We start from the raw sequence: 13,424 nt of genomic DNA, 5'->3' as shown, positions 1-13,424 counted from the left end.
TATGTACAATATTACAGAGCAAACAATAAAAATAAAAACAGTCTGCATATATTTATGATCAGGATTATCCCGGTGTTTGAGCAATTTACAATCTTTGTTTATTCTTGCATTTCCCCAGTGGCATGGGGAAGAGCTGTTATCCCAGTTTTACAGATGAAGAACTGAGACAAAGTAAATGATGACAATGGTGTACAAAGTCAGATTCCGCCTTTAATCTCTCTGTTTCCTAAATCCCAGCTTGACACGTGGGGCAGGAGACTAGATTTCTTCTCCCTGGTGCAAGTAATGCATGACATGTAGCCCTCAATTTATGTTATCCAGATTTACACCCTCTTCCAGCTATATTTGCAGATCTTGTTGACAGGCAGGTTGCTCCCTGGAGACACAAAGCAGGGCAGGATCAGCTGTGTCCGTGAGCCACGGCAGAGGGGAAATGCCATCCTTCTGTACCAGATCCAGTGGCTGCTGCTCTGAGCTGGGTGTTGCTGGAAGTAGGGTGACTCCATTAGGGAAAGCATTTCTCAGTTTTCCTACATAGTATGGGCAATTAATGCCTCACTAAATAGCTCTATAACAAGACAATTTGGCTAATTCTTTATAACCAACCTTATGTTTTCTTTTCATCCTAAAGAAATGGTTTAATGAAGTACCTTAGTGGGAATAAGATGGCCAGATGTTCCATTTCAAGGCATTTAAGTGTGGTGGGTGTTTCAGAACCTGACCCTGCCCATTCAGATACAAGCCCAAAAGCTGCTTTTTGGAAAGCATAAGCATATGGGGATGAGATGAACCAGCTGGGCTTCCCAGAGGGTTCCTTTCCTCCTCTGGGGCAAGGGCAGAACTTGCTGGGGTGCTCAAACAAAGCATTAATCTCGGTAAACCCAGATTGATTTCAGCAGTCTGCTCCCATAACAGGCAGACTGCTGAAATGGTGAGCTGGCTTCATGTCACTGAAGTCACGAGCATCCACTTGTGAAACAAGGAGACAAATACCTGGAGTTCAGTGACTCCAAAACATGCTGCTCTTGAGTGTGTGCAAGGAGCCGAGCCTATTTCCTGCTACAACAGTCCAGCTTATGGATGCTTGCTTATGGAAGGCTCATCCTCTGGTGACTCCTCAACCCACACATGCCTTTAACATCCTTTTGATTTCTTTCTACACAACAAGGCATCGAGATGGAAATCGTCGACAGCTGCCAGGACAGCAACGGTGGCTGCTCTCACCACTGCGAGCACACGACCGCGGGGCCACGCTGTTCCTGTGACGACGGCTATCGCCTCGATTTTGATGGCAAGACATGTGCAGGTAATTCACAACGAATGCTGCATCTCCACAGGAGGGAGGAGGTGTGGTGGGGCCTCTCTGCACAGGGAGCTTGTGGGAGAGCTGTCACTCATGGAAATACCTTCCCATTCCCTGTCCTTCTCCCACCAGTTTTAATTAATACCATCCTTTGGCGCTTCCTCGGCTGCTGCTCCAGCTTGCCTCACTCTGTGTGCTCACTGGGATTGCTAGTTAATGAGGGGAAGGATTTCTGACCCCAGATGGAAGATGACAATTTGGTGCATCGCCACTTGCTGTACCTCATGGTGTGTCGAGCCCAAGCATTGCTTGGCTGAATCTTTTCCCTTCCCTTGCTCAGCCAGTGGCTGGGAAGAGGGTCGGCTCTGGCTGGGAGCCGTGGCACTGCTGTTCTGAAGCGCTCCGTGTTATGGAAGTTGCTCTATTTCCATCAGATTTGCTCAGTGATGAGATTGCAGTTCTGGCTGTGAGAAGTCTCACTTAGGAAGCGACAGCAATAGTTTAGATTTGTTTTTGTCTCGAGAGAAGAGCTTAAGAATTCCTTCATGTTTTATATGATTTTGTGATGTGATTTTTTTTGTTGTTTACCACTTTTGCTGTGCAAGCTGTAGCTCATTCTGGTTTAGACTTGCTATCACTACGCCATTAGAATTTTAAGAATAGCCAAGAAGGGGGTGAGGGGTAGGCAAGAGCAGGCATCAGAGACCAGTACACTAAGACATGAGGAGTGGTAGAGATAGGGAGTTCTGAAGAACGAGGGGCATCACAGACCAGAAAGGTTTTGCAACAGAAACAGCCAAGTGTAGGAATGGGGATGGAGCCAGGGAAGAGGGAATCACAGAGCTCCCCAGCGGAGGGAAGCAGGGTCAGACTCATGGGGGAATGAATTTTAAAGCTAAAGGAGGGAAGGATTAGGTCAGATATTAGGGGCAAGTTTTTTACAGAGAGAGTGGTGAAGGGCTGGAACAGGCTGCCCAGAGAGGGGGTGGATGCCCCATCCCTGGGGGTGTTTAAGGCCAGGTTGGATGGGGGCCTGGGCAACATTGTGTAGCTCCAGGCCTGGAGGTTGGTGGCCCTGCCTGTGGCAGGGAGGTTGGAGCTCTGTAATCCTTCGGGTCCCTTCCGACCCAGACTATTCTATGATTCTATGACTCAGAGCCTTGCAGGGGTGGGATGAGCTGCCCAGTCTTGTTTTACAGACAAGAGGAGGCAGAGCGGTCTCTGGCCTGTGCCCCAGCTCAGTGACCTGCTGATGGAGATTTCAGAAGGAAACAGTTAGTCTGGCCACAGCAAGGGAAGTGAGAGCTCAGGGGAAGGGTTTGGCAGGGCTGAGGATGTGAAAAGCTGCTCTGAACAGCAAAAATCTTTTTGTTGGATGCACATGTCGCATTCCTACACAGACAAGGAGCTGCTGCTGGACCCAGGAGCAAGGCTTGGCCTGACGCGCTGCAGAGGAGCTCAGCCTGTGACATTTCTGGAAAACACCGTGTGTTCTAATAACCTGCATGAATCATTTTCATGCTGACCTCCTCACCTCAATTGATTAATTACATTTTCTTTCTCCTCTTTCTCCTGTCGGTGTTTCCTAATAACGCCGGTACTCCTTCCAAGGTTAATTGAGACACTGACCTTTCCCATCTGCGACCGCTCGCCTGGGTAACGTTCAGAAGCATTTTGCAGATTCAGCACTGACAAGGTGGCCCTTGAATGGCCACCGACCTGCTCAGCAGACTGCAAGGGCTGAGATCAGCTGAAAGCCTGCAGTGAAGAGATAACGGCTCAATTCTCATATCTAATCACCAGGCCAGCAGTGTCGGCGGTACCAATTTCCAGATGGACACAGGGCAGTATGAGGCAACGAGCAATTAGTTATCAAAAACTACAGTCACACCTAGCAGGCTGGTGATGTCCAGCCGGTGGGGTGTGGGGGTCACAGCTTTGTTTTGCTGTCCGTTTGCACTGTAAAAGGCTGAATGTACAAAAGTGCAAATGGTTAAATGTAGATTACTGTTAAATAGATGGTTACTGGGAGCTGGAGAGACCTAGTTGGTTTCTAAAATCACCTCGTGGCACCTGAGACTGGCAGAAAAGATGCTGCTCCCTGGACGTGGAAGGTATTGGCTGCAATGGGAGAGGGAAGAGGCAGCCACTGTCAGGATTCAGATGGTGTCATCACAGAATCGCAGAACTGTAGGGGCTGGAAGGCACCTCCAGAGATCATCAGGTCCAATCCCCCTGCCAAAGCAGGTTCCCTAGGACAGGTCACAGAGGTCGGCGTCCAGACAGGTCTTGGATATCTCCAGAGAAGGAGATTCCACACCTGTCCTGGGTAACCTGTCCCAGGGCTCTGTCACCCTCACTGTGGAAAAGTTCTTCTGCATATTGGTGTGGAAAAATCTTACATGCACGTCTTACGTGCACGACAAAGGAGAGGCAGATGTAGAAAGGCACATGCTGAAAAGCCCAGTAGCCACCAAGCAAAACTGGCAGCTCAGACTGTGTCTGAGGGCTGAACGAGCCACTCCTTCCTTGCAGAGCTGGACGAGTGTGAGACCGGCGAGTCCTGCTGCTCCCAGTTCTGCATCAACTATGCGGGTGGCTACGAGTGTGCGTGCAAAGCAGGGTTCCAGCTCCATGCTGATGGCTGTGCCTGTGACGGTGAGTCCTTTGCTAGTGGTGGCTCGGTCTCTAACCAAGCACATCAGTGGGGATAAGAAAAGCCATCAAAGCTCATCCCAGGGCTTTGTGGGCATTTCCCAAGGAGGAGAATCTGACCTGTATGCCAGCTTTGCTGATAAGGCTTGATAATGGGTGCTTGTCACTTTGTGCAACTGGAATACAGTACTAACACTGCTCCCAGCCTGGACAAGCCAGCAGAGAGGAACTTTTCCTCCTCTCTCCATGGACACTGTATATTGATGTGTGTTAAAGACTGCTGCTACAAGAGGAGAGCCCTTAAAATAGCCAAAGGATCAACTGAGCTTAGCAGCTTAAAGCAGCTGGTTTCACTTGGGACAAAAGCAGGTGAAATAATCTATTCCATGTTGACCTGAAATGTTTTAGTATCTCCCAGTACTTAGAGGGGGAGCCTCAAAATACGAAGAAAATTGTGTTTTCTTACGTGCAGAATAGTTTTTCAGCTGCAGCCAGGCACAGAGTGCACTCTCCAAGCAGAGGTGCTGGCACCTAATTAGCATTTATATCTGTTTTTTCTAGATGTGGATGAATGTCACCATGATAACGGCAACTGCGATCACTTCTGTGTTAATTCTCTGGGGTCATACGAATGTGCATGTAAAGAGGGTTATAGGCTTGGTATTAACAGATGGTCCTGCATTGGTAAGTTATTTTTACATCCTGAAGACCATTAAAGTATTTCCCACTGATCTAAAATGCGAATTCAGCTAAGGTTTTCACTGATCCTGGGGTTCTGGGAGCCTGGTTCAAGCCATCTCTGAATGTGGGCCAGGGTAGCGCTCCATGCAGCACGTGGATCCTGAGTTCATCTTCAAATAATGGGTTTTGCCAAAGATTAATGAGATGAACACTGAAATCCTCTAGATGTGTTTGAAAACCTAAACCTAGAGGTTTAGAAATAAACATTATTTTGACAGTTTTCTTGAGCTATTTGATGAAGTTTAACATCCTGCAGAAGAAAGGCAGCTGGATTCTGCACTGCTGAACCAAAGCAAGTTTTCCACTGGTGTCAGTGATGTGAATCTGAATTTCTGCCAGTGTAACCGGCACAGAGTTTAGCCAGGCAACTTACTTTTGCAACCAAGTTTAGCACCTGCTAAACCTTGGACAGAGTTTGATGTTTTAACCAACTCCAAAAAGAAAGCTAACTGATTTCCCATCCTATTAAGGCTCAAATTTTAGTTTTCCTGAAAATTAATTGGACAGCCAGCCTCACTCTATATTTGTCATCTCCAAAATGAGGTAGAGTAATGACCTTCATTAACTAAAAATAATCTCAAACTTCAAATGAGGAAAATTAAACTCCCCTTTTAATTATTTTTTTTTTTGACTCTCCAGGACCAGAGTTTATTTCCAGAAGAAAGGAAAGGGATATATTTTTTTTTCATTTTTATTTTCCTCCCTCAGCCTTTTCTCTTTTTTGAACAGCAGAAACTCTGTTAATAAATAAAATGAGAAAACGAATCAGCCGTGACTGCTGTGCAGCCTGCACGGGGCTGTAGCTGGAAAAATCTACCAGCATAATATAAAGCAGATGTAAATGAGAGGAAAGTGTCACAGAGGAAGACTGTGGGCCAGGTCCTGATGGCTTGTTTGTGTGTGTGTCAGCCCTAGGTGGGGAGGAAGCTGATGCAGAGGAGGCAGCAGGGTTTGCTGGGGCACCGGGGCTGCATTTCAGAGCCCCCCCTCAGCTCCTTCACTACGCGCTTGGTGCTCACTACGAGGATGAGGAGCCCCGAGGAGAGCTCACCCTGGTGCACAGGGTCGGTGAGTGGATGGGTGTTGCTTCTAGCTGTCACAGCAAACAGGGGAGATAGTCTCCCCAAGAGGATTCGGGGTGAGAATGACTCTGGGCTGGCCAGGCTTACAGCATCAGGAGGAGCAGAGGAGAGGTGAGCATTAATCCTGCTTTCTGCCTCTCCCCCACACCAGCAGGGAGGAGGCATCACCTCGTGTCCCATTCAAAATGGGATGTGTTTGAGGAACAGGGAGGCTCCTCAGTCTGCACTGGGCAGGTGTCACCTTCAATACTGCACAGAATCCACCTGAGCTGCTCTGCTGAGAACCAGCCCTCGGGACATGCTCCCTTTCTGCTGTAGCTGGGAGGGGAGTGAGGACCTGTGTGTGGTTAAATGTAATTCTCTGGTAATTGCAGAGATTTGTGCTTAAGATCTGTGCATTCTTGTTTGGGGGTGGGGGGGAGGGGGAACCAACATAAAAGGACTCTGTAAACTCGGATCCCTTTTGATGCTTTGGGCATGTTTTCCAGGGAAAGCAGACCCATGTAGAGTTTGGGTTGGCCAAAGCACAACTGGTGGCAAACAGAGCCCGTGGGTGCCCTCAGTCACAGGAGCTGGGTGCAAAGCAATGTGTCAGCGTGTCTTCTAGGAAGCAGCTTTGCATCCTACCTGGACTCTGAATGACTTCAGCTTTTTCTCCACCTTCAGGTGGAAACTTCACCACTTAAAAGTAGTGCAAGTTGAAACCCTGTGCTTGCTTTCTGCCGAGTGCAGCAAGTGCTGGTGGGTTGCCAGGGAGGGCTGAGATTCCTTAGTTTTGCTATGTGTGTCCTGTGATTTTTATATGAGCTCTAATTACTCATTCGAGGACTGTGCCCTACAGGCACAAAGCAGGAACTGGTCTTGGCTTTAATAAAAAATTAACTTATTTTTATGAACAAAACTGTTAAGACCTCCCAAATCACAGAGCATCCAGACGGACTCAACGACACCGATAACCAGTTGGGAAACTGATAAATGAGATAACCACAGGCAAAATTATCAGGCCTAGAAACCATGATCAAATATTTATTGACCTGTTTTTGCATGTTTTATTTATGGCTAACCACATAAATTTGGGCGTTATCAGTCATAGCTGAGCATCTGCACTTTTTCTCAAGCTGAGGCTTTCCAGCACATGATGGCTTGTTGGGGTGATGGAGAAATGAAACTTTTAATGGCTTTGTGAGTTCTTTTTCCTCCCAAATATTAATTTATTCCTCACACTTTCAGACATACTGTTGCTCTGCTATCTATTATAAAAATACAGCTTTAAACAATAAGCTGGTGTAAGTAATTAACTGTTTTATATAGATTGAATGACTTCTTCGTGTGGAAGCACGATGCTTTTAATGTAATTTGTATTCTCCTCCTGAAGTATGAATTTGTAACCTGTTCCAAGTGGGAGCACTGGGATCCTGAATGTGTCTGAAAGCTTGGGCATTTGTTCAGCTTCAGCGAAAGGAACAGTTGGGTGCTGAGGCCTTGAGGAAATCTGGCCTCACATAGAAAATTGCCGGAGAAAAGCAACCAGCCTGCTGATTTATAGTTAGCTAAACTAATCTGCCAGCTTGCTTTCAGGTGATGTTCAAAATCCCCTTCCAAAAAGCCTCTAGCCACAGCCATAAAGCCTCAAAGGCAAACTGACCACGTGGATCGGGTCTTAATGTCACCAAGATACTCTAGCAGACGACGACGTTTGTTCTGTTACTTTCCTAATAGACCCCCATGACGAGAGAACATGAGGCTATGAATGTATTTGGGCACGAGGGAGGAAAAGAGGGTGGGGAAGGTGAGGGAGGAACACATTTTCATATTTCCTTGTCTTTATATATAGACTGACCCTGTTTTTCACATCCACAAAGAAGGGAGTGATAAATGAGTATTATGTTTTGCTTTTCCCGTAATAACCTTTGGACTGTGCTGTTAAAATACCACTTGGTTGTGCTTCAGTACCACTGTGTGCACTTGCAACAGAACAGCGCTGAAGGGAGAGCCCAGTGAGGAGAAAGAGATTCTCTTCCCAAGAAATGCTTCCCGTTTTATGCAATTATTGTTGTGTGAGGTGCAGATTAGCTTTTTCTGAAGGCAAGATATTTGCTCTCAGAAAGTAGTTCTAAGAGCTCTTTTGGGAATTCAACAATTGAGGGAGTAAATTCCAGCTGAAGTCCTGCCTGTTCTTTTATTTAGACTCTACAACTTGAAGAGAAATTTGGGAATCTCCATCTACATCCGTCTTTTGGGATAACTCAGTGATATTTGCAGTGCCACCAATGTTAATGCCATCAACATGAATACTTTTTTCCTTTTTGCACTTGTACATCTGGCACGATGGGTAAGAGCTTGTGGAAGTGGTTGGGTTTTTATTCTGGATGCTCATGTGGTCTTGTTTTGGTTTTTTTCCTTTCAGTTTGCCTCGATAACACTTTTGGCAATGACTGTAGCTTGAGCTGTGAGGATTGTCTGCATGGAGGCAGTTGTAACAGTGAGCACAGCGGCTGTGTTTGCTCACCTGGCTGGACGGGCATCATCTGTAATGAAAGTGAGTACACGTGTTTGAAAGGTGGGGACTTTGTCTGGGTTCTGTGATGCTGTGGATAGGGAAGGAACTGGGAACAACCTGTTATACTTTTAATCTGCAAAGCTCTCTGAGGAGCACAGCTGCCTCGTAGGGAGGTCAAAATGTTATTGTAATGTGGCATTGTAAATAGAAATTGTAAGAAATGCTACAGGATACAAAAAGGTTATCAGATATTGGCACAGGCTGCCCAGGGAGGTGGTTGAGTTGCTATCCCTGGAGGTGTTTAAAAGAAAAGTAGATGTTGTGCTTGGTGAAATGGTCTAGTGTTGGACCTAGTGGGACTGGATAGATGGCTGGACTCAATGATCTTGAAAGTCTTTTCCAACTGAAACTGTTCTGTGATTCTATGATGCTATGACAGTGAGGTGTCTGTCCTCCAGTGTGGTACAGTTCCCCTTCCTAAGTGTGTTGGTGTTTGTCCCTGCTCACTCTGCTGCTGAGAAATGCCAAGGTTTGCCTGCCGTGCTTTTGCTGCACGATTTGCCTCGCTGACTTGCAGAAGTCTGTCCTGGCAGGTGGTGTGACAGTCTGGGTGGACATAGATGCTAAACTTAATTTTTCCTTTAGAGCATCCCAAGATACTGCCTTTTTTAATGTCTCTTCTCTAGTGCTGAGAAATGGGCCTGGTTGCTCCCCCCCCTCCCCCCCAATGTAATTCTTTTAATTATTAACATCTTGGGATGGTTAATTTCTAATATTGGAAATAATATATTTCAAAATTCTCTTCCCAAGTTGGCTAATCCCCTCCATAATCGCTTCCTACTCTTCTTATTCCTGCCTCCTGGCAGAAGAACTTTCTCATTCAGAAGTATAAGTCAAAACCAACTGGAAAGACCCAGCAGCAATTTCTTGCTGTACTGTGGGCCGTTCTTCACATGCAGTTTGGTGAAACTCATGTTGGTTGTCAGAGACTTTGAGCAGCACATCTCAGATGGGTCCCCACACATCATGGAGTGTGATGGCTGGACCATCGTACTCCAAGTCTGTGCTCTCACTGATGAGATGGTGAAGAATTATTACTTAGCATGGGCAGACAGCGATCTTCAGATTAATCACTGTCAACATTGTTTAGGAAGCATCATCACAAGGACAGAAATATAGAAAAAAAAACAGAAAATGATTGAAACCAGCAGACTGCCTGTACTTATTTTGGGAGACTTGTCATGGGTTTCATTTGTAAACACTGGGGACAGCTGAGAGAAGAGGAAGGAAGAGCATTGAAAAGATAATTTCTAGACTACCTGAGCTACCCGGCTATTACTTCTCTTCGTGGTGCTCTGGTGGTTCAGGACAGGCTATAGACATTTCAAGACAAGACACAAATTGTTTAGTTCATAAATAATGAATGTTTTGCTCTGTCATTACAGTAGATACCCGTGCATGGAATTTAAGGAACTTTAATGGGACTGTGTTATTGAGCCAAACCTGCGGCCCGATGGAGCAGGCATTGACAGTGATAAATACAGTGTATTATCTGTATGAATTAGCCAGATGAGATCGCTTTCACTCTTTCCCTCTCGCTTTCTTAATATGCAGCATAGTCCAGGGGGTTAGGGAAAGCTAAACCATTGAGAAAACTGGAACTAAACTTCTGTAATAATGCTCGAAAGAAGGCAAATGGAAATTGATGTGAAATGTCAAGTTTCTTAATGTACATTGATAAAATGTCAGTTAAGTCAGATGACTCCAGCAACTGTATTTACTCAGCTAGCTCAGGCTGCAAATAGCGGAGCAAGGCTTTGCTTTGCAATTCGTTTTGCGTTGGAGTGGTGGGAGCTTTAGGAAGGAATCCCATGCTGATGTGGATCCATTTCGGCCATGATCAGCCAGGGAATTTCAGAGACATTGTTTTTATAATAGTACTGGGGAGAGAAAAATAATGTTGGAAATACTTATCTCCAAATATTCAGAGTTGTGCTCAGATTTTTAAGCTTTGTACTTAACGGGCAGTGTTTTTTGAGACCCATTGCTTGTGTGCAGGGGAGCATGTGCAGAATTTGGCTACATCATGCAGTACTTCATGTAAGTGCTGGAACAGGCTGCCCAGAGGTGGATGCCCCATCCCTGGAGGTGTTTAAGGCCTGGTTGAATGGGGTCCTGGGCAACCTTATGTAGATCCAGGTCTGGAGCTTGGTGGCCCTGCCTGTGGCAGGGGGTTGGAAGTCTCTGATCCTTGGGGTCCCTTCCAATCCAGACCATTCTATGATTCTTTGATACAACCAAGCTTGGTTAATTCAAGTGTCCTTTGAAATTTATCTAGCAAATGTTAGATGGATAGTATGACTTTGTTTAGAACCCGCTTGACTGAAGGGACTCTCTTCTTGCTCAGTTTCTCTTCATTTCTAGTGGGGGGGAAAGGATGTCTGGGCCCATTCATCTCCCCTGTTCTCTCTACAGCTTGCTCCCCGGGGACATACGGCAGAGGCTGCGCCAGCATGTGCAAGTGCCAGAACGGAGGTTCCTGTGACCCTGTCACAGGGCAGTGCCGCTGCCCGCCCGGCGTCCACGGCAAGCTTTGCGAAGACGGTACGGCTCCCCTCGCATCAGCATCCCTAACGCCTGCCTGAAACCTCACTGCTGCCTTCCCTTTGTTTCGATCTAGACACAGTCGTGCATGATAAGTATTAGAGGCCTAAATAACCACAGTCTCTGCTTTGTGAGTCGTTTCCCTTGCAGCAAACATTTGTTTAACTAATAAGTAAGATAGAGGGTGAGAAAAAGCCTGGTAAGGATGGGCTGTTCAGAGCCCCTGGTCAGCTGGTTTGGTGTTCTCATTTTGACACTTTATAGCTGATGCCTTGCTGTGTTTGTGTATTCCAAAGGTTGTCCAAAAGGCTTCTTTGGGAAGAACTGCAACAAACCCTGCAACTGCGCCAACAACGGCTATTGCCACAGACTCTATGGAGCCTGCCTCTGTGACCCTGGGCTCTACGGGCGCTTCTGCCACCTTAGTAAGTCTCCAGTGTTTTCCAGATCTCTCTGTTAAAAAGATTCCACATCACGTATGAAACGTTGAGGCTTTTGGGATTTGTCATGAGCCGGGAGTAGCGGGACAATGTGGCTTTTGATGTGTGCCAGGAAGCCCCAGAAACTTCATTAATCTTTTCCTCTAGCAATTTCTGCCATAAGGACTGGGATTTACTGATGCACAAAGGTGAGGACTGCAGATTGGGTTGGGCTGGGATAGGTGGGTTAATATTAGGGGTGTTGGTGGGGGTAAAGTCTGGTTGGAGCTAATTAATGGCTGTCGGTAGAGTTGGGGTGGGAGCTGGGGAGCAGGGCTGGCTGGGGCAGGTTAAGGGCAAAATGTTAAATGGGAATCAAAGGAATCAAACCAGAAATGTTACAGAAGAGATTGCTAAGTTTCTTTGTGCTTAGAGGTGTTTTCTATAAAATCTATACAAGAATTGAAAAATAGTTGTGGTTTTTAGTCTTTTTTTCCTGAAATCTTTTCTCTTGGAGCACATCCAAATATATTTTTCATTCAGAAACTTAAGTTTGTTTTGAAACCTTTCTGGTTCTTGCATTCACCACGTATTGCTTGAAAAGAAATGAATTACTTAATAAAGGAATCATGTAAACTATATTTACACACCCACACGTTACCAGGCAGCGTCACAGAGCTGTGGATGGATTTGCTGAAAGTAAAATGAACGTTTTTCTGCCGCCTTGTTTTTGCAGCAGTTGCATTCTGCAGCAGGGTGCGATTTCAAATAACTCATGCATAATTACAGAGCTAATGATTCCTTTTCATCTGGCTGCAGCCTGTCCCAGGTGGGCCTTCGGAGCCGGCTGCTCGGAGGACTGTCAGTGCGTGAAAGAGCACACGCAGGAGTGCAGCGCGAGGAACGGTTCTTGCACCTGCAAGCCTGGTTATCATGGCAGAAAGTGTCAGAAAGGTATAACAGATAAGCCAGATTCCCTACCTCTGCTTCGTTCTTTGTCCTGGCATTATTTCTCATTCTTCCCCCCATCTGCTTCATTCAGCTGCTGCTGATGTATTCATCTTCTACTAATTATTTTGTCTGTGGCTGTTCGTACAGCAAACGGTGAAACTGTGGGGCTTACAGGATCATCAAGGGGAGAATACAGTGTAAGAACACAGGAGTTTTAGCCCAATGAAATGACAATAGAAGTCTAGAAAACACACTCTAATACAGCCCTAAAAAGTGAAGGTTGTGGGGGTTTCACTCTCCTTTCCTTTTTCCACACAGTAAATAAGTGGCAAAAATTATGATTCATGGCAGCAGGGTTACTTGTAAATGGTTTCAGTGATGCTACTTTTCCTTCAGATTTGCAGGTCTTTGAATTCAACTTACTCTTTGTAGTTCTGGGAGCAGTTCAAAGAGACTTGTATTCCACATTCATGTTCATGTGTCTCAGTGGCCCTCTCCAGACAGCAATGGAGTAACGCAAGGAAAAGATTCTCCCTTCAGATTCTTCTCTGGGCAGGCAGGAACGTGTCAGGTTTATCACACTAGGTCTGCAGGGTTTGGTGGAGAATAATAGTGATGACATTTAATCTCTCTAGCATTCTTGGTGATGTGCTTGCTGCTGGGGGAGAGCATCCCTTGCCCAGCACGAGCTTTGCAACAAGCAGCAGAAGGTCTAGAGATGGGTGAGAAGAGTAATTCTGCGATGGCTGTAATTGAGTATTTCCTTTAAGTGTTCTGGCCCTCCATTTCTGGGTTGTATTTAAGCAGTAACCTCTTTGAAATGTCCATGCCAGTGTTCAGGAAGTGTTTACACTTTGTTATCAGCACCTCTATAATAATATATTATAATACATTATCTGCTAAGTTATTTTCTGCCTTTTGCTCAGTTTTCTCAACTTCTTTTTTCTTACACATGTTCTGGGTCCGTTTGCATTTTCCAGTGTGTGCGCCTGGCTTTTACGGGGCTGGTTGCAAACTGAGGTGCGACTGTCCTCCTGATGTTCTGTGTGACCATGAGACGGGAGTCTGCACACACCCGTGTCCACCTGGGTTTCATGGAGAAGAATGCCATTTATGTAGGTACTCACTGCATGTTTCCCTGGGAGGTATGCTTTGGATGGGAAGGCTTG

At 46.0% G+C, this 13,424-nt stretch overlaps 1 protein-coding gene across 1 annotated transcript in view; it reads left to right on the top strand.

The window, feature by feature from the left end:
• LOC311194588 (uncharacterized protein) overlaps nucleotides 1-13,424 on the top strand; it is a gene marked incomplete at both ends in the record, with an annotated part of 195,044 nt that overhangs the window by 144,035 nt on the left and 37,585 nt on the right. Inside the window, 9 exons of the mRNA XM_084267733.1 lie at nucleotides 1,169-1,306; nucleotides 3,839-3,961; nucleotides 4,520-4,642; nucleotides 5,609-5,767; nucleotides 8,189-8,320; nucleotides 10,757-10,885; nucleotides 11,182-11,310; nucleotides 12,124-12,258; nucleotides 13,236-13,370. Of these exons, the coding sequence (XP_084123859.1) occupies nucleotides 1,169-1,306; nucleotides 3,839-3,961; nucleotides 4,520-4,642; nucleotides 5,609-5,767; nucleotides 8,189-8,320; nucleotides 10,757-10,885; nucleotides 11,182-11,310; nucleotides 12,124-12,258; nucleotides 13,236-13,370 (1,203 nt within the window). The remainder of the gene's footprint in view (nucleotides 1-1,168; nucleotides 1,307-3,838; nucleotides 3,962-4,519; nucleotides 4,643-5,608; nucleotides 5,768-8,188; nucleotides 8,321-10,756; nucleotides 10,886-11,181; nucleotides 11,311-12,123; nucleotides 12,259-13,235; nucleotides 13,371-13,424) is intronic.

The sequence above is a fragment of the Gallinula chloropus genome, assembly GCF_964237585.1.
Source record: "Gallinula chloropus genome assembly, chromosome: 8".
In the NCBI taxonomy this organism is placed as follows: domain Eukaryota; kingdom Metazoa; phylum Chordata; class Aves; order Gruiformes; family Rallidae; genus Gallinula; species Gallinula chloropus.
This window is presented reverse-complemented; position numbering and strand designations above follow the sequence as displayed.